Source organism: Aplysia californica, unplaced genomic scaffold, assembly GCF_000002075.1.
Source record: "Aplysia californica isolate F4 #8 unplaced genomic scaffold, AplCal3.0 scaffold00161, whole genome shotgun sequence".
Taxonomy (NCBI): Eukaryota; Metazoa; Mollusca; class Gastropoda; order Aplysiida; family Aplysiidae; genus Aplysia; species Aplysia californica.
In genome coordinates this window covers 151,809-177,723 of record NW_004797431.1, presented here as the reverse complement: position 1 = coordinate 177,723, position 25,915 = coordinate 151,809, and the positions used below count along the sequence as shown (strand labels likewise).

The window sequence follows — 25,915 nt, the reverse complement described above, 5'->3', positions numbered from 1 at the left end:
TGGACCTGGGATGGGAGTGAAAGTAAAATAATATTGGAAGTGCGATAGGTCTGCCGGCAGTAGTCAAGTTGTACACCGCTAGCTACCCAGGACAGTTTTTGTGCCAGCACACCTTTTGATCACTTTGAAGACAAGCGGTGAAATCACTGCTCAGGGTTCAAATGGGTGGGGTGATAGCTACCCCTCTTCTACCCCCCCCCCCCCCCCCCCCCTACCCCCTCCCTCATCATGTGAAGGAGCAAAGGGATTCCATTATGACAGGTTTCCATTATAGCAGGTTTTACATTAAAGATGTACAGGACTGTTGAATTACATGACATGAGTTCCAAGATGACCCCCAACAAAATTTCTAGTGGTAGTGGTCATAGTATCTATGTAAGGCTGGTTAAAAAAATAAAAGTATGGTAGACCTACTTTTAATGTGGTTTTTATATATTATATGATTGCATATATATCTCTGGTCTTAAGTCTCTGAGAATGTAGCTAAATCAGCACCCTAGTAGAGAAAACTGGTTCCTGTATAAAAACAACTATTTCTTTGTACATTTAGTCAAGAGGAGGAGAAAGTGTAGAAGACTTCCAGACTCTCACTAGTCTCAGTCAGACTTGACAAGTTTATGCGACTGCAAGATAAATTTTGGGGTTCATCCCCACGGCCCACACCAATTCCCAGCAGCATTGCAAGTGGAGATAATAATGATAAAGTCCTACCAATCCTTTCTACAAAAATTCTGTTATCAGTCAATTGTCAATCAGATTACATCAGTTTAGAGTCATGATTGTTATTGTATTCACTGTATTGTTCAGCTTAGAGCTGCTGACAGAGTGACAATTGAAATGAAGTGGAGTGTGATAACCTTCCGACAAATCTTGATTCTATCTTGGACTTGGTAGATAGCTATAACATCTGACGTGCTCAATAACCGCAGCAATGGTTTGTTCTTAACTTAAAGACTGATTATAAAAAAATGCTAGAACAATAGACCTTTAATTTTGTAATGTCATTTTTTTTTAAATAGGGGAGGGGGGGGGGCAAAGGGGATGGACCGGGAGTTGATTTCATTCTCTTTTTGTGTCCGACTCTAATGCTTGCAACACTGTTCCCTGTTTAGAGATAAATTTTAGATAAAAAGACGTTTACTTTTAATTGCATTGGGACTCTAATTGCTTCATTGATTTTTTCAAGACCTTTCTTTTTCATAGCATTTTCATCATTGGAAAATATTCTTAAAATCAATTCTAAGTGAAGATAATTTTTTGTGTTTTCAAAGGTTCTAAATTGTGCCCATGCAGAGGACCAACTTAAAATTCAAGATCGGACCTGAAATGATTGATTGTGAAGGTGTCAGCTGCTTTTTATTGTGCACATAGAGATTTGAGAACCATTTCATGTAAGTGGCATGCTTAAATAGTTATAATGTTCTAATGATAATGTAACAATGTAATTATCTGATATATTTTGCAGAGGACTGCCTGATTTTGTCTCCCACTTCTCCTCTCTCTCTCTCTCTCTCTCTCTCTCTCTCTCTCTCTCTCTCTCTCTCTCTCTCTCTCTCTCTCTCTCTCTCTCTCTCTCTCTCTCTCTCTCTCTCTCTCTCTCTCTCTCTCTCTCTCTCTCTCTCTCTCTCTCTCTCTCTCTCTCTCTCTCTCTCTCTGTGTGTGCATGTTTGCTAATGTGATGTTCACTTTGAGGATTATGTAAGTAGGAATCTGGTGGAGAATTTTATCACTTCACAGAGTTTTTTAAATTTAAAGTAAAAATGAATTGTCCCTACAAATTTACTAATGTATGTTTGTGTGTCTTTTGTTCTTTTTAAGACATTCTGACTTATTTCCTGTGACCAAAGACAGAGCAGGCTGGATATTTGTAAAAAGTTAGTGCTGTCTTTGACAGAATGTTTCGTGGGAAGGACAAGGTGGCAGATGTTCACGTGGTCATTGTTGGAGCTGGTATCTCTGGTCTCACGGCCGCATACAAACTGAAGATGAAAGATCCAACGCTTAAGATTGCTGTTTTAGAGGGGAAAGGTAATTATGAAAAAACATTATATAGTTTGTCAGATGACTCTTAAGCATTTACATGTAGAAAAGAACTCAAAAGCTTTTGCTTTACATTCTGTTCCATATTTACTTTTGGTCTTTTGAATGTTTGTTTGACCCTACTGGCAACTGAATTGTTCAATGTGAGCTGGTAATGAGGGCTTTTGCATTACTTTGGGTTATTTGTTCGTCTTTTTTTTTTAGTATGGTCATCATTAATTTATTAGCTTATTTATTTTTCAGATAGTATAAACTGAAGCAGACTACATGGGAGGTAAACTAAATTTGAATAGAAGGGAGAAGTAAAGGGTAAGGGGATAAAATTATGGGCTGGCATTTTGAAAGGGTTGTACACAGTACACATACTGTACAGAAGTAAAACTATTTGAATGGTGAAGCGTTTTGGTTTTACTGTTTTAAAAGCAAAGATAAATGAGTCTATTGCTGAAGGCTTTTTAATGCTCATTGGTTTTTTTGCCTTGTGTTCTTTATTTCTCAGACAGGGTTGGTGGAAGGACAGAAACGGTGCCTCTTGTTGCCTACACTGGTTCAGACTCATGGGACCTAGGTGGTCAATGGGTAGGAAGGTAACGTTTTTTTCAATTGCATCAAAGAATCTATGCCTTCTTAGAACAAAGTTTTGGTATGTTTGGCCTTTTAGCATTGCACCTCACAGTGTGCGGGTATCCCCTCAGTACACACTGCTGTGCTCTCGAACTTCCCAGGAAAGGCCTGCACTTTCCAGAAATTAAGAAGAAAAATAAATTCATGATTCCAAGGCAGAATTGTCCTCCTATCTTTGACATAAATTCAGTAGTTAGCTGTGTGGGATTGGAAGACAGTAGGCCTAATATTGTTTCAACAGTTTCCGACCGACTTGCCTCAAAGCTGGTTGTCCTGGATGGCTTCATGTCAGGAAGCCACAGAGAGCTAATGATTCACTCTGACTAAAAGACACAAAACTGTGATAACAATGATATTGTGCAGAGCCTAGTGTGGCCAGCTTTATGTTGAAACGATGTTTGTGGGTGAATTTTTTTTTTTTCTCAGGATTGAAAATCTTAAGATGAGATGATTTTTTACTGTCCAGATGCTGGCACATTGGGTCTAAATTTTACAGTACATACCCACACACACCCACACACACACACCCACACACACCCACTCCCACCCACAGACACCCACACCCACACCCACACCCACACCCACTCACACACACACACACACGCACACACACACACACACACACACACACACACAGATATTGTGTACGAAGTTAAAAGTAGAAGAAGACCATGAGACTGAGACCTTCTACTGTGAAAACAGCTTTTCTAAGCTCAGGGTCACTGTGTCTATTCCAGATGTCAAGTCCATGTGACCAAGTTGTTGAAAGAACTCCAGCTGAAGACATACCCTCAGTACATTGCGGGCAAGAAGTTGATGCAGCTAGGGCAGGGCAAGGTCCACTCGTACACATCCACCATCCCTCGCCTGTCTATCCTGGAGCTCCTTGACTTGTACTTGTTCATGTCCAAGGTGAGGCAACTTCTTTATACAGTCGGGCCCAGATATCATGAACATGGTAAACTCTAAATCAGGGATAGCGCATACAATTTACCATTTCTTCGATAGATATGTGTTGTGGCGTCACAGTGAAATCAGGCACTTGTCAAAATGATTAAATTAGAGAAAGGGACATTTTTTCACCTTTGTGGCAGTTTCTATTGATTTTTTTGTTTTGTGCTCAGCACCTTTTGTGCCATTGAAAACATTCCTGCACGAATTTTACTGAAAAATGTTGAACGAGGGCACCACAAAAATTTTTAAAAAATCAGTTTTCAAGGACACTACAACTTTGGAAGTCAATTAACTTTGATGTCCATTTTCTCTCTGATTTTACCTCTGACACCAGGCGCCCCCCACCTCCTTCATTTATCTATCTTAACTTTGAACGAGACCCCATCCCCAACCCGGCCCGCCTGAGAGAAAGCGTGTACGTAAAACAGCTTTTACTACACGACATTATCGATTATTTTGAAGATCTTTCTGAATTAGATACTGATAATGACAAGGACTACCCTCGGTGGGATTTGGAATGTGATTATAACGATAATATGAATGTTAGAATTATATTGCTCAAGAGCTCAAGTAGAGAGGCATGGTAGCCTCAGGAGGCCAGGGTTCAAAGGGATAAGAATATGCCTATAACTCATTATGCCGAGAAATTGACGAGCTTCTGATTCCATTACATCGTGATACATATCTCTTTCATTTTTGCACCATATCTTTTTACCCAACTTATGGGTGTGTAGAACATATTTGCCAGTCCCTGATGTGTTTGAGTTATCTCTACCCGACTGTACCTCATCTGCATTTCAATGATGTTATGGTCTACTGGAGTAAATGGTTTCTTGAACATTTTTCAAAAGGCCAAGGAAGAAAAAAAAATGTTCTGAATTAATATTCATAGTGCGATCTGAATCCTGATTTTTATTGAGGATAGGATGATTGACCTCAGCAATGGTTTTGAAAAAAGAGCCCTGTTTCTTCCAGTTTCACAGTTAAAACATAGCGACACTGATATTGTTATGTTCATATCGAAGATGAGACAAAGTGTCTACCTTATTTGCATATCAATGGTTGTATGTAAAACCTTTGCTGAGGTGGATCTGTGGGTCCTCAATAAAAACCAGGAGTCAGCATGCACTATATATGATATAAAAGTACTGAGGGCTAAGTTTTTTGTCTTCTGTTATCATTTAAACTAGAATATTTAATTTTTGTTTTTGTATCTTGAATGATTTTTGTAAAAACACCGCGTGTTGAGAGCATAATGCCGTTGATACATTCCTTTACAAAATGAAGAGCTCAGCTATAGCATTTGTGCCATAGACCCCCAATTTAGTTCTTTTACTGTCTGCAGTAATTACGAACAAACATAGTTTTCTGACCTGTCTTCTTCAAATTAGAATTAGAATAATGTTTTATGGGGCAAGCCAATAGTGTGTATTTCTGAGATTATCAGTGGTTGAGGTATGAATGTGTTTTATGGTTTTTATAGTTCAGGTTTAGGGTCCTCTTCAACACTGATACCATAAATAAGTTAAGAAGCCGGACATCAAATTTAACTTTCAGCTGTGACAGGTCTAATCAAATTGAATAGAAAGCTATGAAAGCCACCCACACTGCCAAAGTTCAAAAGTACACTGCTGGTAAACAGAGATGAAGGATAGTAATTAGTGCTGTTGTTTAGCTTTTAAATTTGGTTTACTTCATCACCATCATTCACCTCTCTCAGACTGATGTTGGATGTAGGCTACCAAGAAGGGCTCTTTACCTGCCTATGTTCAGAGCAATCTTCTCCACCCCCAGCCAGCTGTGTCCCATATGCCTGACATCTGCCTCTTGATCTCTTTTTAAGCTCTGTCTTGTCATGTTGTGGGCTGGCTTCCTGAGTGCATGTCCAATCTATTATTGTCTTCTTTTTTTATATGCCATAGCCAATTTGTTGTTGTTTGGTTTTTCCTGCCTTTTTTGTTTTTCCTTTTCATGTGTATACTGCAGACAGTCGCAGCTTAATGTTAAATGTGTTGAGCTTAAATTTTAAATGGCATTGTTATATCATTGCTTCAATGAGAAGTAGTAGCAGTGATAAAAATAATATTATGTTCAAGTTTTTTAAAGTGCTTTGTTATGCTTATTCTACCATGCTGAATTTTTGTTTTGGTGCTTGATTACATGACATGACAATGACGACTCATCTTTTTGTTTGATAGATTGAGTACTACCAGAAGCAGCTGTTGGTGGAAGACCCCTACTCGCACCCCAAAGCTGTTCAGTGGGATGCCATGAGTGCTGCGGCTTTTCTTGACCGCACTCTATACACCAGTGGTAAGTGCTCAGGTTTGATCTTGAAGAAGGGTTTTCAGTAGAGTAATGTTAGAATTGTATATATAGTTGCTTTTGTGAAATAACATCTTATCATGCTCATTTATTGGTGTATGTATGAGGTATAAAAGAGATGGGAAAGTGATAAGAGAGGGGAGGGGGGGGGGAGAGAATGTGTATGTCTGTTTGAGTGGAATTGTTTATTTTTGTGCTTTGAGATTATTTGTCTTGGGATGTTACCTGTCACCCAAGTATCGATTTGTAGGAGGTTGACATGTTTGAAAGTTGTACCCTTTTACATAAGATGGCCTGTGATGGGGATTCTCCGAAAATTTTCAACAACAAAAAATTTACCAACGACTGCACTGTTGCATTGTGGATTTGAACAATTTCTTGCTGTGGGAAAGTGGGTGTGGATAAACTATTGCTGCACTGCACTTGAAAGAGTTACGTACTACCATTTTTCCTCCTACTTGAACATGAGAACATGAACATGCAGGGAAAAGAATTACTGCATCAAACAATAACATTGAGCTGACCTGTAGAAGCATTCTTTGTAATGTAAGTATTTAGACGTCTAGATGAATGTAGACTTCTGTATTTTTTTATTTTATCAAGTATGTTTGTTACCTAGTGAAATAACACCTTATTATATTTCTTAAAAAAAAAAAATCAAACCACTCTCTGAGACTACGTTTTTAAAGTTAAATACGTAAATTTTTTCCCGGCTTCAGGGGGAGCTGACCCCCTGCTGCTGTCGCAGAATCTTCAGAAAAATGTTTCGGGATTAGTCCTCATCCCTGGAAGACTCTTGCAGTTTTTCTGTTATGTCAGCCCTCTGAGTCCTGATCCTGTGAACCATGTAGGAATCATGCACTTGAGCTCCCATTAGTCAACTGCTAGATTTGCACCAATGCATTCTGAGGTGTGCCTTCAGTCCACAACAAAGTTACGGATGAAGGCAAAGTAGGCCTGCGGATAGTATGTTCAGGTTCAAAGTGTGTCGCACAAGACCTGTTTGAGTACAGTAAAATATTGTATGTTTTACTAATAAAACTCCACCGCAATGAATCCTTTCTCGATGTGCAGAATAGTTTTTAGTTTTTGGTCATTGTTTATTACCAAGGCTCATTTGTTGTCTCACTCCCACCCTTTATAATGTATCCTTTTTTTTCTAATAACACTTCACTACAGTACTTTATTTTTGGTTGCGTGCAATTTTTTTTTTCAGTTATGGATTTTTACATGACCTGATGGCAGCCCCTTCCCCATAAAAAGTTTGTTATTTTTCTGTATAAAGCTTTGCCGCAATAGATCCTGTTTGGTTGTGCAAAATTGTTTTTATTTTCAGTCATCATTCTTTACTTGATTAACTCGATTAATTTGCAAACTTTCCCCCCCCCCCCCCCCCCCCCCCCTATATTTTTTTTGGTTTGTTTTGTCAGCTGCCCGGGGGACAGTGGCAGCAGCAATGCGCTGCGTACTGGGATGTGAGCTGAGCCAGGTCTCGTTCCTCTACTATCTCCTGTACATACGGATGGCTGGCGGCATTACCCAGCTGATCGAAGCCACTGAAAACACCGCTCAGGAATCCCGGATATGTGTGAGTGAAAGGAAGGTTGAGAGGACTGGCATCTGTATAGTAGTTGGGTTTTTTTTGTCTTTTGCAGGGGCGTCTATGACGAATGTAAAAGGGTTACAATCATTTGAGGTCTAGATGTATCTGTTTGTTCTTGATGTTGTCATATTCAATCATTTTGTGCTTGTAGTCTACTTTGTGATCTCAATATGCCGAATCAGATGGGTGTTTGGAGGTTACTACTGATAGGTCCAACATGTGTTGGTGATATTCACCTCAGCTTTCCTTCCTTTGCCATTTATTTCTCCGAGTCTAAATGTAAATTTGTGACATCAGTATTGTTATGGTTTTCTTTACCTCTGGAATGCAAAAGATTTGAGTTCGATTCCCATGCAGGAAAGATATCTCAACAGCTATAATCCCAGTCTTTCTGTTGGGATGTGTTCCACACAGTTTGGGTTGGCCTTGACAGCTGGGGTTAAAATGGCCCCCCTCCTTAATGATAAAAATTGTAGTGTAGGGGGTGTAAATGGTGCAGCTGAATGGTGTTGTTTTTATGGGCTTCTTGTTATTTGAAACAAAAACAGTTTTTGTTAATATGAGCCAAAACAGAGTCCTAACCAAATCTTTGCTCTTTTCCAGAATTTAGATACCATTTTTAAGGCTAGTATATATTGTCTACTGTCATCTATTTATTTTCAAAGTATACCTATTTAAGTAGTCAGCAAGCTGATGAGAGAGAGAGAGAGAGAGAGAGAGAGAGAGAGAGAGAGAGAAAGAGAGAGAGAGAGAGAGAGAGATGCGGACAAACCAATATACCAATACGTTGTTCCAACAGCTACTGTGATATTCTGTTCTAAAATGTGAACTAAGTGAAGTCATCTAAATAAACCTGTGTGAAAGACCTTGAAATTGCTCTGTGTCATGCGATGTGTCAGGGAGGAGCTCAACAGATAGCTGTGCGTCTGTCACAACACATCGGGGAGGAGTCGGTCCACTTAGGAGATGCAGCGGCCTATATACAACAGGTAATACCGGTACATACACATACATGTATTCTGTCTTTTGTCTCTCTCTCTCTCTCTCTCTCTCTCTCTCTCTCTCTCTCTCTCTCTCTCAGCCTCTTTCTACATCTTGGTCTCTTTCTCTCCCTTTCACTTACTCTCACTTTGTCTCTCTCTGTCTCTTTCACTCAATCTCATTCACTCTCACTCTCTCTCTGTCCCTCTCTGTCTCTCCCTGTCTCTCTGTCTCACTCTCTCTGTTTTGCAATTTGTAATGTCTGGCCTGAAATTGCCAGGTCTCGGGAAAACTTAGCTAACTGGGGACAAGGAAGAGTTTGTTTTTTCTATTGATCATTTGCTTTTTGGATCCTGGTCTTCCTAGACAGCTAGGCTAGGGAGACCAGTGAAATTTTTTGTGCTGCGATTCACCGGTTCACACAGGTTCCGGGTTGTTGCATCTATTTTCTTCTTCTTCAAGATGCACGCCGCTTCATTGACATCCCCCCCATGTTTCCGAATTTTTCCGTTGTAAAAAACTACATCTTGACATCTTTATTGCATGGCCTTTCGTGACATGTAAAGATATTATATAAAATTTGGCCTTTCTGAGCCTAAAATAAAATTTAAAAAAGCATGCATGAGTTTCACACACCAAGTAAAGCCACTATCTAATTTTAACCAGGCCTAAATTGATAAAAGGAAAAGCAAAACATTTTTACGGGGAAAAATTGTTGGTCAGTCAGGGGGGGAACCTTCTGGGATCAGGACTCGATCCCACACTCTTAAAAAGTAATTGTATGATCTTTACATATCATGAAAGGCCACGCAACATAGTTGTAGTATTTTTTACAAATCGGAAATATTTGGGGAGGGGGGCATCAATGAAGCGGCGGGCATCTTGAAGAAAAAGAAAACGGGTGCATGAACCTGTGTGAATCAGTGAATTGTAAATAATTTCCCTGGTCTTCCTAGCCTAGTTGTCTATTGTCTAGGGAGACCAGGATCCTGGTGTCCATAGACACTTCCATTTGTTTTTAAAAAGTTTTGCATTTTAAATATGTTTTATTTTTTATTCTGGCATGTACAAATATCTGTGTGTGTGTGTGTGTGTGTTTATTTGTGTGTGTGTCTGTCTGTCTCTTTGTCTGTCTGTCTGCCTGTCGTACATAAATGTTTTGTTCCCTGTGCCATGGATAATTGTCTTCATTGTTAATTTTTTTCCTCACAGTGAAAATCTATTTTAGATTGCTTTGAAGTAAGACATGGAATTTAATTAACGTAGCTTTTTTGTTGCCCATGTTCCTGATTTATTGTTTGGTACTGTTCTACACGCTGAGCAAATTTATATTACTGCAAGGCTCAGTTCTTGAATAAATTTTCATCCAATTGTTTGCATCTTGGTACGATGGTGAGATTGAGCAAGTGCTATAGCTCTCTGTGTGTGTGTGTGTGTGTGTGTGTGTGTGTGTGCGTGCGTGCGTGCGTGCGTGCGTGCGTGCTTGGTGCGTGCGTGCGTGCGTGCGTGCGTGTTTGTGTGTGTGTGTGTGTGTGTGTACTGGTTGGGGGTGGGGAGGGGGGGTTGATGATATTTTTGTTACATTGACAGTAGGTCAGACTTTTTTTGGGCTGTGAATTTGTATTTTGACTATTAGTAGCATGCTAAGTGTTTGTTTTGTTATCCTTATATTGGGGTCACTACGTCAACGTCAGGTTTGTGTTGATAATCTCACATTATGGTGTTCATTAAACCTTTCAAGTCTATTATCCTTATACGTCAGCTTCAGGATCTGTCATTTTTGTATGTAACACTGCATAGGTTACGTCCTTTAAAAATTCCCAGTACATTGTTTGTTCAGTTATTCTCATGTTATGGTCTTGAAAAGAATGTTTATTTTAATTCTTATATTGTTGTCATCAGGAAAATTCTAAGTTTGTGGAGGTCTGGACGAAGGGTGGCATGAAATTCTGTGCGGAATACGTCATTCTGGCCACACCGCCCAAGGCACTAGGTAACCCTTGCTTGTTTGCCTCGAAGTGTCTATGTGAATGGTGGAATGTCTGGTTTAGCTTCTTTTAGAAGTTTGTTTTCTTGTTTTTTATTTTTATGTTAGACTGGTGAAAATAGGTTTTCAGCTTCTACAGACAAATGCATATATGACAAAACTGGAATATTATCTGGGGTTTTTTAAAAGTGAAAGACCATTGCTCTGAAATTGATATTTTAGAAGCACTTAACTTGGAGTACTTAATGCTTTGAAGTAGACAGTCATACATTTTTGTTCTGATTACCATTTTATCAGTGCAACATATGTGGCTCAAATTATGGCTGACTTTAGCAGAATAATGCTGTCCAGATCTTCTTTTCTTCTTCTCGATCGCATCACACTTGAAGTCTGGTATCTGTCATAAATTAGGCCGTCCTGCTTAGTTCATCTGTCGGCCCATATAGCTTCTCTTGTAGCGTCAGTGGGGTTGGCCACGTTTCCTGTCTCAGGGCCCTGTGTGTCTTGCAGTGCTGAAGGATGTGTTCAACAGTTTGGTCCGCCTCTCCACACTGGCATTTTGGTGATTGTACTAGTTTAAAACATTTGCACAAATGTTGCCTCAGTCTTGTGTGTTGTGTCCTTAGTCTGAAGGTAATCACTTGTTCTTGGAGGGGACAGCTCATGGTAGCCATCTGGTGTCTGAGATGCTTAAAATAGTGTATTTATAAAATAGTTTTTATTTCTGGGCAGTCAACGCTGTTGTCTGGTTGCTCTTTCTGTGCTCCTAGTTTGGCCATCCTGTCTGCCTGCTCATTTCCTAAGACACCACAGTGTGATGGAATCCACTGCAGCATGATCATCTGACATGGGATGTCCTCAATTACTTTTCGTAGCCTTGGTAGTTTGCCAGAAGTGATTCCCTGCAGTACTGACATGGCATCTGTTTGGAATACTACTTGGCTTTGGGGGTCTACCACATTCTTGATGATGTTTGCTGCATGTATTTGAGCCTCCGTCTCTGCCCTGTAGTTTGTACAATGTCGCCCTGTTGGGACTGCCTCTGCTTGTCGTCGTCCATTTGGGAACTGTACGTACACTCCGGCTCCTCCTCTTTTCACAGCATCAGTGGCAGATCTGTCTGTATAGATCCTTATCCATGCTTCTCGTGGGTATCTTTGTTCAAGCATGGACAGGGTGAGGGACTTCTTGCTCAGGTGGCTGTGGTCATCTTTTGTGGTGAACATAGTAATGGACGTGTGTATAATTATGTTTGTGTTTTTCTTTTCCCATGATGGTGCCTCTGGGGTACGGTTCAGCATGTTAACTGTGGCATGCTGTCCAGATGAACTGTATGTGTCTACCCTCAGTTGCAGTGGGTGGTTGACGGGTGCTCTGGTGTGGTTTTCTTCTTGTTTCCTATCAAACATCAGTCGTCCTTATCTCCCCTCCTTTTGTATGTTTGTTGCTCTGTTGTAACACCTCTAGTCTTCTGGCGCTCATCTGACCTTATGCAGTTGCGGGTGCCGTAAAACCTCTAACAAAACAAACTCAGTTGTAGCTGTCTTTCATTTATCAAGTCAGTATGGCTTATTATTTTAAATTACTCAAAGGCCTTATTTTGAATTGTGTTATACCTTCTATGTGCATGTTTCTGAAGGATTGCAAATCTGAAGAATATCTTGAAATGGAGAATGCTAATGAGAACAAAGTCATGAGTGGTCTTAAGGACATTCGCAATGTTTATTTGTGGTGATAATATTCTTGTGTATTGTTGTTTTCCAGAACATATCACCTTCAACCCTCCACTGTCCAGTGAGAAAGTTGACTTCATCAAGAGAATGCCTATGGGGAGCATGATCAAAGTTATTGTGACCTTTGAGAAAGTGAGTGGTGTCTTCTGTGTTGTTGTCAAGACTGTCTACACATGACAAATCTTTTTCGTCTTTAGTACCATGCCTGATGTCAGCCATTTTTGGTGGGTGGTTGGCGGGTGCTCTGGTGTGGTTTGCTCCTTCTTTCCTATCAGACATCTATCATCCTTATCTCCCCTTCTTCTTTTTTATGTTTGTTACTCTCTTGTAACACCTCTAATCTTCTGGAGCTCATATTATGACCTTATGCAGTTGCGAGCGCTGTTGAACCTCTACTAAAACAAGCCATTTTTGTATCATAAAAGAAGCCACAGGAGGCTATGTTCAGATCAATGCTTGCTTGACAAATTGTGTCACAGGTACACCTAATTGACTAGCAAATGGAAATCAAGGCTTGTGGCTGCGCACACTGACGGAAGCGTTTATTTTCTCACTATAGGATTACATCAAGCTAAGTACTGATATGCAGATTAGATGCCTGGCATACTACGGCACGTGTTGGAGAGATGAACATTGGAGAGATGCTATATTGTCTTGTTGTCTTTATTATTAGTACTTTTGCCTCTTCCAGACATAGAATAAATATTAGCATTTTGCTTCCATCTCTGTATTCCTGGCAGTTAGCTGCTGGTTAAGTGTGTTGCTGGTACAGAATAAGGGTTAAAAAGAAGTTGAACAGAGGGAATAGAATTGGAGTTAAAATATGATAGTACAATCCCCTCCTCCTCCTCCTCCTCCTCCTCCTCCTCCTTCTTTGGTGTAAATTGTGTCGATGGGAATATGAAATATTTACAATCATTACAATCGCGAGATGTGACTGTCTGCTTCCTAATCATGGATACTGTATCTTGTGGGATCCTTCCTTGTCCCTCAGGCATTTTGGAGAGCATCCAACATGTCTGGTGAGGTGGTCACTGACGGAGGCATCTCCAGAGTGCACGGCTGTGCCAGAAGGCCTCTCTGTATCACCTACGACGGCACCTCTGAGTCTGGCTGCCCGGCTCTTATCGGCTTTGTGGGTGGTCAACCCGCTGTGGAGTGGGGGAAGAAGACTGTGAGTGCTCAACTTTCTCTACCTCTATGTCTTTTGACTTGTGGTTATATACGAATATTTTGACAGTAATTTCCTTTTTAACTTCTTGTTCACTAGAAATTCCATTACTTTTGAGCTGGGATACCTGCAACGTGCTGTCTGTACTGTCTCAGATTCATAAGCTTTTGGACTTGATCAATAAGCCCTGATAACGTGGCGTCTTTTTAATATGAATTTGACACTTGCGATCTTATCTCAGATTTTATGGATTTTGATGTCAGGGGTCGTAAGGCCCATGCCAGACTGCGGATGGCGCTGGCCTGGGGCTGGCCCGGGGCTGGTGGCTCGGCAATAAATCACGTGTAATTTTATATAGACGCAGCCAGACCGAAGATGGTGGAGGTCCAGCCTCGCGCTCCACCAGTCCGTGGCGCCAGGCCTGGTAGTGTATGCTCTATTTTTTCGTAGCCCCAGGCTGGTAGTGGCAGTTTGGATTCAGCATTCATTTTGGCATTTTGTCAACATTTGCGGACAGGTTTAACAAAATTGTTAAATATATTGAAATTATGCATTGGTTGCAACCTTATTCGATATAAATTTAGTGGATTTTGTGTAAAATACGTCTTTATTTCACGATTTTATGGATTTTTATACAATGACCTTCTTTCATCTCTACCGGCTAGGCGAAGACTTCATAACATTTTCGTGATTTCAAATGTTTGCTGATATGTGAGTGAATATTTTCTGTATGGTTTTGATAAACTGATGGATTAGTTAATATAAGCAGGTGATTGTAGGTCTAGCTAGATGTAGTTCTAGATATGTAGAAATAGTTGTTGGGCCCTGAACGGTTGTGTCTTCATACGTGTGCTCTAACCAAGTTGATAGACGTGTAGTACCGTAGCCTAGTACTAGGCCTAGGCCTACATTACTACATGTAGTAGTAGTGGGTATATTTCATGTGTAATTTAAAAACTTCTGCTCGTCATCACACAGTTGGGAATAAGGTCTACATAAAAATCCTCTTGCGTTCCTTTTGGCGTTGATAGGAGGGTGAATCCGTGATCTTCTTCTTTTCTTTTGCAATAGCTTCTTCAAAAGAAGTAAAACAATTATGGTTACCTCATCGTCAGAATGACTTTTAGAGAAGACGAAGATAGCGCAGTTTAAATGAAAAACACAAGATGGAGGAACTGAAACTGAAACCACACGTGTGTAGGCCTAAAATATTTCTCAGGAAAAGAATGTTAACACAGGAGACACGCACCGATGACCTATGTCCTCCTAGTTCTAGCCCCAGCCCCAGCCCAGCCCCAGCTGAACACACCAGCACTGGCACCATGACTGGTGCACCACCAGCCCCCTGACCCAGGCCAGCCCCAGGCCAGCTCAGGCCAGCGCCATCCGCAGTTTGGCTGCGCCTAAGTCTGGGGATTTAGAAACAAACGCATTTGGGCTTCAACTTATAGAGTTTTGTAAAATTAACAAACTTTAAATACTGAATGGCAGAACAAATGTAGACGAGGAAGGGAACATCACCTGCATTGCAAACAAAGGCAAGTCAGTTGTAGATGACATCATTGTAAGCACGGATGGGTTTCAGGATGTAATTAAAGCCTTTAAAATACTCCCTAGATCAGAGTCTGACCATTTCCCTCTTAGCCTAATGCTGACAGCTCGTGGCATCAAATGTGAACCCATAGAACAAGAAGTTTTGTGTCCATTATATGATATCCAGAAATGTTTTTGGAACAACTCAGACATCGAAGACTATGTACAGGCATTAGAGGACAACCTGTTATGTGTTCAAAATGATTTTTCTGATCTTATCCATGTAGGTAAAACAAACGATGCTGTTGTGATGTTGAATAATTGTGTTAAAAGCGCAGCCAATTGTATGCAATCTACAGGTGTTAAAAGGTTCAAAAAGTGTACCTCCCTACCACCATGGTTTGATAATGAATGCTATTATGCAAAAAGGCAAAAATACAAAGCATTACAGGAATTTCCTATTTCGAACTCAAATGAAGCATAAGATAACTACTTCGCTTTGAAAAAGAAATTTAAAAACCTTTGTAAATTTAAAAAATCACATTATACACCATTACAAACTCAAATTCTTATTCAGAATTGTTTGAAGCGCAATTCGAAAGATTTTTGGAAACCAGTCAATACCCTTTTGTGTAAAAACCCGGTAACAAAGAATACTATCAAACTCAGAGAATGGTATGTCTATTTTGAGAAATTGCTAAACCCCCTCTCGGGGTCTGGTGGTAACGCCAACAGAAATGACAAGTCAACCAGCTTGAACTCATCTGTTTCCTTACAGTCTCAGGTGACTTGTTAAATTCACCCATTTCAAGAGATGAAATTGTATTGGCTATAAATAATTTAAAATCTGGCAAGGCTTGTGGACCTGACGGCCTTTCGCCGGAATTTTACAAATTCGGTTGCCAGGACCTGGCTGAATTTCTCCTATCGCTTTTCAATTCAGTTTTCTTCACAGGCAGTGGAGGAGTGGACCTAGTCTATGATATTTAGTTTGCACAAAAAAGGAAACATAAATGATGTAAATAACTATAGGGGTATTAGTTTACTATATGTTCTTGGTAAATTGTTCTCATTCATATTGAATAGAAGACTGCAACAATGGTGTGATGAAGGTAACTTCATCCCTGAATCTCAGGCTGGTTTTAGACGAAATAACTCTACAATAGATCATATATTTTCTCTCCAATCTTGGGTCCTAAAATATATCTCCAAGCCTGGCGGAAGGTTCTATGTATGTTTTGTTGACTTTTTTAATGCACTTGATTGGGTTGACAGAGAAACGCTTTGGACAGTATTGAGAAGTCTTGGCTGTTCTGGACCAATGTATACTATTTTGAAAAATATGTATCAAAGTGTTCTTTCATGTGTTAAAGTCTGTTCAGATGAACGAGGATCCATGAAATGATATATTACTGAATACTTCCAATGTGCATCTGGTGTCAAACAAGGCTGCATACTTAGCCCTATATTATCCCTATATTATTTTCTTTGTTTATATCTCAATTTGAAAAACACCTTTCAGATTCAAATTCCCATGCTATACAGGTATTGCCCAATGATAATGATGGTATTTTATGTTTAATGTACGCTGATGACCCAAGTCTTTTTGACGACAATGTCAGAGGTTTACAAAAGAAAATCAATGTGTTATATGATTTCAGCCAGATATGGGGTTTAAAAGTGAATACAGAGAAAAGTAAGATTGTTGTTTTTAGAAATGGAGGCTATCTCAAAAGATCTGAGAGATGGTATTGGGAGGATAAGATCTTAGAGACTTTAACCTATTATAGTTACTTGGGTATTTCATTTTCATCGCGTCTATGCTGGAGACGAACGCTGGAAGATCGAGCTTGGAAAGCTCAACGGATTGTTTCTCGAACAAGAAGGCTTTTCGCTTCTTACCAAAAATTAAATTTTGAAACGGCAAAAAACATTTTTGATATAAAGAAACACATGAATATATCACAAACCTCCCACGTTATTGGAGCAGAAGAGTCATAGCTTTGTTAAAATCCTGTATTTTTGCATGCATATTATGATAAATCTTTTGCTGCAATTGGCTTTTGAAAAAATTTGTGTATGATTTTTAATTGTAATCTTTACTGTTTGCCTTGTTTTGAATCTTCAGGCCCAGCAACCTATGTCTCATTTTCATGTGTTTCTTATGATGTATGCTATTTTTCCCAAACTGATTTTTCTGTACTCTTGATGAGTGATGCTAAAACCTCAGGGACAGCTGATAAGTTTCTTGCTCTTTTCCTACACGATGGCTGCATAGTTTGCACATAAAGTGTTCTTCAAAGTCCATCTATTGGGGAGTTTCCATAGATCTCCACCTGACTGACTTTGTCTCCATTAAAGATGGACCTTACTATGTTAAAACTGACATCATCTTCTTTTGCTTTAAACCATCTCTTCGCAGTTTTGCCATATGTTACCATGTTGTCCTTGTCTGCTGCCTCTCATTTTCACAACCAAAATAGGATGATCATTCTCTTAAACTCATACGCAGACTGATACTCTGGTGAAAAAAATATTATTAAATGCTATTTTTGTATGGTGTCTGTTATTCTTTTTTTTTTATTCTACTTTGTTTCCTTGTTCCAGGCAAAAGTTCGGCAGAAGGCTATACTAGATCATTTTGCTTTCTTCTTTGGGGAAGAAGTTTATTCCTTCCTAGACTATGTGGAGAAGGACTGGAACACAGAGCCTTACTCATGGGGTGGCCCAGTGTCATTCGTGTCCCCAGGAGGCATGCAGAACTTTTGCCATGCCATTCAACACCCTGAGGGGAGGTATGTGTATTATTATTTTATTGGTTTTGTTACAATTTTTTTTGCTGTGATGGGGTTAAGCAAGGCACACTGTGAGCTCAGAAGGTATCGTGCTGAATTAAGACCTAGATGACCCTGGTTCAAACCAGTAATAGGGTGTTGTTGAACTTGGGTTGAACTTTAACTTTAATAAAGAGAAAGGCTGATTTTGAGCAATTTTTATTCATTACTTTCCCTCAATTCTTAACTTAGTTTAACCCTTAAAGCCCTCGCGGTTTTTTTTTTCATTCCACCCTAGAATTCTGAATTAAAATGGAGGTAATAGAAGAATTCAGGTTGTTTCATTGTTTTATTTACCGTCTTTAATTGTCTGATTTTACTTAAAATTGAATGTGTTCTGTATGTATGAATGCACAGTTTGGACAAAAGGGGAAAGAAGTTAAAACATTGATTTTAGGACCAACTCTACAAGTAAAGTCTTATGTGGGATCCCTGACTCCACGACAGTCAAGGCATCATTAGGCCCAGGCGTAGATCTAGCCTCTGGCAGCTCTAGTGGCGATCCGCTGCCACTCCCACTATCGTCATCTGACTAGCAATAATTATCTGGGTCTGGTTCAGCATAAAAAATGTAAAAAATATTGCAGTCTGATGGGCGTGGCAGCGAAAAATCACTTTTTTTTTTTTAATGCAAAAATTCCTAACTTTTTATGTAAAATGGCTTTTATGACATTATCACACTTTCTGCTTGTGACAGAGTCATCTGGAGTTACATGCCCTGTTTCTAGCACTGGGAATTAAATGATAAAGTTGACCAGTGGCTACCAGTTGTAGGCCTACAGGAAAATACGGCATTAGCGGTTACCAGTGGTATAGATTTAAGGGTTAAGAGTCAGATCTGTTCTTATTTCTAAGATGAAGTAGTTTTATAATGATCTGCTCACTTCAAGGGTTTGCTATCAAAACTGGTGGCTCTGTCTCTTAGATAACCTAACCGTGTTTATAGAGGCCATGAACCCATGTTGTACAGTTGTTTCCTCATAAAATTTTGTATTTGTTACCATTTGTTTGCACCCTGAATATGCTTATTGAACTTTTTTGTTGTGCCTCCAGGGAAGGGGGGGGGGGGGAGGGTGGAGATTGTTCACTTTTCTTTCGGTTAGTTTACTAATCTGTTCCCATTTTTCTATTCCCCAAAGACTTCATTTTGCTGGTACTGAGACAGCGACAGCATGGAGTGGCTATATGAGCGGGGCCGTGGAGGCAGGTGAGCGGGCCGCCCTGGAGGTTATCTACAAACTTCGGCCAAAATCTCTGAATCCAGAGGAAATTGTGTTATCCAAGTCTTCACTGCACAGGGAAAAGAAAGAGTCTCACGAGGCTGTCAAACGCAACATGTATGGACGAGCTGTGAATGTTGTCGGGGCTGCTGTCATTACATGTGGAGTTGCTACGGTTGCTGTGTATTTTATGAACAAATACACGCAATGGAACGTAAAGTTGCCATTTTTATCATGATTGGGAAAGTCGGTACTGTGTAATAACTTTCATTTTTCAACTGTGATACTTGCTAACTATTATTCTAAGGTGGATAAGATATTTAACTGTTTTCATGTTTTTATTAAGATACATACCTCTTTTATGAGTATTGTTTTGTTCAGACTATAAATCAAGATAAGAACAAAACTTGGTTTCTGGAGAAAACAGGTTGTTTTTGGCTTTTCAGTTGTTGTTTTTCTGCGTATGCCAAATTTCATACATGCATCAGCATTAAGATGGTACCAGGGATATTCAGTTTTTGTGGCATTTCTAAATATGGTACGCTGAGGAAATTTTGTGCTGTTGAAAAAACTCCTGCAGTTACCTAATTATAGTCTGTGTTGCAATGTCAGGTTGGTCTTGTTCAAGGTAATTGACGTTCTAACATGAAACGTTAATGTCTCTGTCTAAACATGTATTGTGCACTTGAAATATTAGTCTGTGGCCTGTGTATATGTATCGCATACATGAGTTATTCACTAGACTTGTTTGATACAAATCAGATGTTCATATGACTGTATTACATATTCAGTGGTCTCCACATAGAACTTAGTCTGCCTGTATTGATGGGGGCGTAAAACGTTCAAAATTACAATTTTCACCAGAGAACTGGTGCCCTGTTCTGACAGTCACATAGTTTCACAGGAACTAGGTCTTTAATATCTTATAACGCTTCAAAGAGGCCTGTAATGCATTTAATCTTATAGTAAACCTTCACACTTGTACATATAAAGATAAATATGATACTTTTTTGTATTAATGCCCAGGCTTACACACTTTTGTGTATGGCTTTTTATGTTTGTGGCTTTCCCTAACCAGACCCTCACTCTGCAATGTGAAGTTCTTCAATAAAGTGGGGCGTGAGGAAAAGGTTGGGTTTTTTTTGTTTTTCCAAAATTTGTTTTGAGGGTTATGCAAGCCAAATCTCTTCATACGTGTGAAGTGCAACATTCCTTCAGGACTCGTCAAAATTACAATCATTTCTTGTGTTCGGCTCCAAGGGGTGTTTTTCTCTCTTTTGTGCTTGCAGGAAATTGCTTGTTGTGTTTGATATTGTATTTATTTACTTCTAAGAAAACCAGGGTCATACTCACTTGTCACAAATGAATTATAATGTCTTTGTTATTGAGGGGAAGTTGATCATCTGTCATTAGCAAAATGTAAAAAGAGATAAGCTGTGTGAGGTTTTTGCTTCCATTTCATCCTCAGCTATCTACTTTCCTAGAAATACATGTTTTATCCCAATTGTGCATGATTTTCATTTTATTTATAAGCTTCCATGCTGTCAACAAGTCTACAAATTCATGAATACCCAGCTTTAATCAACTTTTTCTCAAAATTCTGTTTTACCGCTTTAGATCCAGCATGATGGGATGAGTTGTTGTCATTGTTTCTGGCCAAGTTAGCTTACTCTAAGAAAGATACAGTGTGTTCAAAGGAGAAATCTTGGAAAAATGTAGCTTTTTATGATGTGTGGATTCAAGATTACCAGCCCTTGTTCGAGGTTAGAAAAAATATAAAATAGAAACTTGGCAGTTGTCATTTCCTTTTTAGTACTCTCTGTCACTAATGGGAGTGTTGCTGATGTAGAAAATGTCTCTATGTTCTTTGCATTAGAAGCGAAGATTCCCTATGAATATCTTTCCTTACTACAAACCATGATGGTAGGACAGGGTCACTGTTTTCAAGCTGACAGGGTATTTCCTACAGACATTTTGTCATGGTTTGCATTGTATAAAGTATTATATCGCTACCTACTATGGTAATTCATTAGTGAATTTGTTATAAAGGGATTCAGGCTTCCTATGATTTAAGAAAGTAGTTTTAATGCTCGTGACCCTTCATTTTTTTAAAGCCTTTTGTTTCTCTATGATTTAAGGCCATGATGGCTCTTATTATTCTTTGTTGGCTTCCTACTTCCTGAGGTGATCATGTGGTCATGGTTCAGTTCTAAGATTTTTTTCTTAATTTTACATTTATTTCTACTGAGGGACAGAAATGCGCAGAAGATTCTGTTGATGTACTTACTATTTTTCTGTTTTCTTGTTCCCCTTTCTGCTTTTGCTGAGTCATTCTCTGTATATCGACATTTAGTGGCAGTTGCCTCTTTTGTTTAACCTTTGTAATCCCTGATCTGTGTTAACCTGATTTACTTACTCGTTTTATTGATTTTCTTCTTGTATAGCTATTCATGGTACAGTTTTGCAATCAGCTTTGGAAATGAGTTCTACCCTGGGAGTGGTGTGATAAAATTATTCAAACTAATCACATTGTAATATTGTGGTTTTTGTTAAGTTAAACATGACGTAGTTAACTGCAAGTGAATGACAATAACCATGGCAATGGCGCAGCTTGTGTGATGTAATGGTTGGGCTCATGGCTGTTGAAGGCAAAAAAAGCCCCCATGATTTTTACAAGTCTTGAGTAGGGAAGTTATTTTATCAAGTATCTCCCTCCGTGCGCTGAGATGCTGTTTCCCACTCAGCCTGGGTTAGCCCTGAATGGCCGGCCTCCTAAATGACCTTAATTGTATTGATAGGAAGTAGATTTTACAATTGTCGTATAAACAACAGTGAATTCATTTATCATGTTAGGATAAGGATAATAATATCACTGAAAACAAAAGAGAAGAAAACGATTAATCCAGAGCGCCCACCAACCGCTGACTGAATATATTATTCATTGACATTCTGAAATGGATTTTCATTTAATTAACTATTTTGTGTATTAAAAAATAGAATCGTAGAAAAGGGGCAGATTTATTTATATAAAAACTTATTCTCAAGTGGCATCACTTGCAGCAGTGAGAGCATACTTTGCCTTGTGTATCGGGCATGGTGCTGTTGATTTCTGACTCCCCTTCAGGTGCATGGATTTGATGATATGCTAAAGCTAGTTTGGACTTGTTTGAAGTGTTACTAGTTTGCTAAAGACGTGAGAAGCAATCATTCACTATGAAACTATTTTTAAGGAGTTTTGAACTTACATAGTATTTTTATGTGAATTTGTTTTTTTATGTACTTTAATACTTCTGTTTCTGTGATTTGAAATCACCTTTTAAGTCTCCACTGTTTTATATTTAAGAAATTTTTAAGTTGGGGAATATCGATGCATATGTGTAATCTGTGAGATGCATTTGTCTTACAGAAATTATGCAATGAAATTTGTGCTACTGTGCATGAAATAAAGCCCAAATCCCATAGCATTGTATTCACCCTAGCTTTGAGTAAAGTATAAATAATAATATGTCACATGTGTCACGGCGTGGTGGAGTCAGGCGCTCCTCAATTTTTTAGCATATGGGGTTATTGGTATCATCTTAAAGCCTGTTCATTTGCCTCCCATTTGGTGAAAAAAATATCCTTTTATGTTGAATGGAAGTGGAAATATAATTGCGATTGAAGGAGATCAGGCTCGCAAGGTTCAGAGGTAAAATTAATGAGAAAATGTCGGCCAAAGTCTGGTAACTTCCATAGCCTAAGAGTCCTTGGAAACTGAAAATTTAAATTTTTTGTGCCATTACTCAATGTTTTTCAGTAAAACAAAAATGTGTTTTTTAAATGGACGTAAAAGGTGCTGAGCCAAAAAAATTAAATTAGAAAAAAAATTGCCCATCAGCCAAACAAATACCAATTTCTTTGATTTTGTTATTTTGACGAGCGCCTGATTTCGCCACGATGCCTCACATATGTGTATATATAAAATATATATACATAACATAACTACATACATACATACATATATAACTACATACATACATACATAACATAACTACATACATACATACATATATATATATATATATATATCTTGATGCGATTGGGATAGAATATTGAACAAATATGCAAATATGAAACTTTAGAATGTCTGACTTTATTCAGGGCTCTTGGCGACTCGATTGATAGTCAATGCCATTCTTGTTCAGGCTGCTAGCAGCTAAGGGTTTTCCTGCAACTAATTTGTCTCTGGACAACACAATTAAAAGAGCCTTTGAGTTTCAGTGATGTTTTGACCTCTTTCTTTTGTGCCAAGAAGAGAATCTAACCTTTTTGGGACAATGGGAGTGGGGGGGAGGAGGGAGGTTTGGTGTGGTGAGATTTTGATCATAGCACTCTTTTATGGTTCAGATAATTCACGTAGGCTACAGGTACGCATTCACAAAGATATAACTTTTGTTTATGTGGATGGTAAGGCATAAGTGAACATCCTTTTTAACTCTTCAAGGTCGTGCATTCACATTGATTTAATTTTTGCTTACGTAGATGAGAAAGTTTACGTCCTTTTTAACACTTTAAGGTTGTTATAAAGGTTGGAACCCCCACCCACCTCTCTGTTTTAGGGTCACCCCTTAGACCAACTGTAGCTCTGAGGATTTCTCAAACAACCCAACCTCTGGAATTTGAGGCTTTTGAATTCAATATAGCTTGTTTACTCCCCAGTTCAATGTGATCTGACTGACTTTAATTACTTTAAAGTAAAAATGAGCACAAAAGAGTGGTGAGTGGTTGAAGGATGTCACTGATAGGTCTAATTTTTTAAACTGTCATTTCCAGCTTACAATCGCTCTTGCTTTTTGCTAGTCATAAATGAATTCTACCGGGCCTCGTGTACTTTTTTGTTTACTCCGGATAAGCAAACAATGCACGAGATGTCCAGAAAAAAGTTAGTCCAAAAGAATGTCAATAAAACAGTTATGACTAAAGGCACAAACACCAAAGCTTGCAAAAATGTGGAACATCCAACTAGATTTATTATGTATTAATAACAAGAAAATATGACAGCCACAAACAAAGTTACAAGATAACTTACAGATACCTCCAATTTCGAGTAAAGCAAATTTTGACAGGCTTACTGAATTGACAATCACCCGTTGACGCTGCTCCGGGGGGGAAAATCTCTCTTGTGCCCTCCGTGATGGTTTCTCTCAAGTCTAAGACACTTTTGAAGGTTTTCCCCCTCACACTTTGTTCTTCAAACACCCTTACTTAAAGGTGAAAGTCCTGTGGACTTAGGTCCGAATCGCTTGGGGTCCACTTTTCCTTAGTCGGACTGAATCCTGTTACCAAAATGGTTGTTGACCCAACCCAGACCTGGAGTCCCGAGGAGCAGCCCCATCTTGCTATAACTGCTGGTTCTTTTTCTCTTCAAATATAGTGGTCTCAAGCTCCTCCAGAACTTTAACAGGATGACGAGGTATCGGTCAGAGTTCACTAAATCACGGACCACCCAAACCTTTCTTCAAGAGTGTGTTGTTTTTCCAGGCTGCCTACCATGTGTTACTCAGAGCTTAGAATCTGAGTTTTTGCTTTCATATCGCCGGTCGCCTGATAAAACCGTGAATTCCACACGAAGCAAATTTTACAGGAGAGGGAAAAAACTGATTTTCTTCGTCATTTGGCGTCCAAGATAAAAACTAAATGGATAAATCTAATCAATTAGCTATTAGAAATAATACTGTAGTACATTTTTTACTGTAGATGGTCATTTTTTCGAAAAAGTGTGGGATTCACGATTTTCATATTCGAATCTCGTCTGATGCGGTCATGAATATGTGGAATTCACGATTTCATCAGTAGGCTTTTGGGAACGCGGTGTTGTATTCACGGTTATTAGGCAGTATGTTTTCTCTTATTTGAGGCTCTATTAAGTTTTAAAATATATGAAAGCACGAAATACTGTTATAAGAAAGATTTTGAAAGGCCAATTTAAAACTGAGAATGAAATTACAGACTGAGTGAAACAGAAAGCTATTGATTATTTTACCTCTATAAACATCTCTCACTCTTACATAAATGGGATATTGTATGTAATTTATGAAATCATACTCCTTCATTTGCTTGCTTTCTCTCTTTCGGTCCTTCTTTCTCCAATTGTGTTTAAGTGTATGTCCTTTGGGGAGGGGTGGTGGATGGGTTGAAAACTTGATTTATGTCAAACTTCTATAACTGTGGAAAAACTGAATGGTCATCTTTCATTATCTTACTCTTTTTGTGATTCAGATCCTGAAAATTACTTTTTGCCATTTATAAGTAGAATGATACAGTGGTAGGGAACTGTTTGTTAAGTTTCCATTGTCTCTGAACTTTAGAAGACTCTTCGTTAGAGTTCAGTCTGCAAAGAATTTCTCCTTATGTATATCAGAGGCTTTATACTGCATTAACAGTTTGGTCTTCTTTTTTCTACCCGACCTGACAGTTTTGTGAACTGCAATTTGGCAAAATCATGGAAGAAAATGTGATCCACAAATTTCACTTCATAGGGTCTTCGTTGATATAATTTTTAAAAACTGCAGTTCTGAAAATGTCTTTTATTTAATGCTGCCGCTCAATGACGCCGTGCATACTTTCTACCTGCATGAGTGTGGCCTCTAATAAGATTTTGTTTTCAATTTCGGTGCTTGCATTAGTGGAAAAGGCACCCATGGCATTATAAATAGATGCAATTTTGTGCTGATACACACACACACTCACACACACATACACACACACAAACACACACACACACACACACACTCTCTCTCTCACACACACACACACACACACACACACACACACACACACACACACACACACCCGTAGCTGTATAATAATTTATTGTTATAACCTTCTATGCATTTGTGCACGTTGAAAAAAGGTCCATCAAACAACTTGT

The 25,915-nt window shown here is 38.9% G+C and overlaps 1 protein-coding gene across 2 annotated transcripts in view; it reads left to right on the top strand.

Moving 5' to 3' along the window:
- LOC101859327 (probable flavin-containing monoamine oxidase A) overlaps window positions 1-22,703 on the top strand; it is a 38,418-nt gene extending 15,715 nt beyond the window's left edge. For both annotated transcript variants that reach the window (XM_005097667.3, XM_035969593.1), the window contains exons 2-13: window positions 1,272-1,391; window positions 1,895-2,028; window positions 2,540-2,627; window positions 3,402-3,576; window positions 5,817-5,931; window positions 7,374-7,531; window positions 8,446-8,535; window positions 10,430-10,520; window positions 12,279-12,379; window positions 13,242-13,421; window positions 17,559-17,746; window positions 18,925-22,703. In XM_005097667.3, the coding sequence (XP_005097724.1) occupies window positions 1,896-2,028; window positions 2,540-2,627; window positions 3,402-3,576; window positions 5,817-5,931; window positions 7,374-7,531; window positions 8,446-8,535; window positions 10,430-10,520; window positions 12,279-12,379; window positions 13,242-13,421; window positions 17,559-17,746; window positions 18,925-19,243 (1,638 nt within the window). In that variant the 5' untranslated portion in view covers window positions 1,272-1,391; window position 1,895 and the 3' untranslated portion in view covers window positions 19,244-22,703. The remainder of the gene's footprint in view (window positions 1-1,271; window positions 1,392-1,894; window positions 2,029-2,539; window positions 2,628-3,401; window positions 3,577-5,816; window positions 5,932-7,373; window positions 7,532-8,445; window positions 8,536-10,429; window positions 10,521-12,278; window positions 12,380-13,241; window positions 13,422-17,558; window positions 17,747-18,924) is intronic.
- Window positions 22,704-25,915: the final 3,212 nt, after the last annotated feature.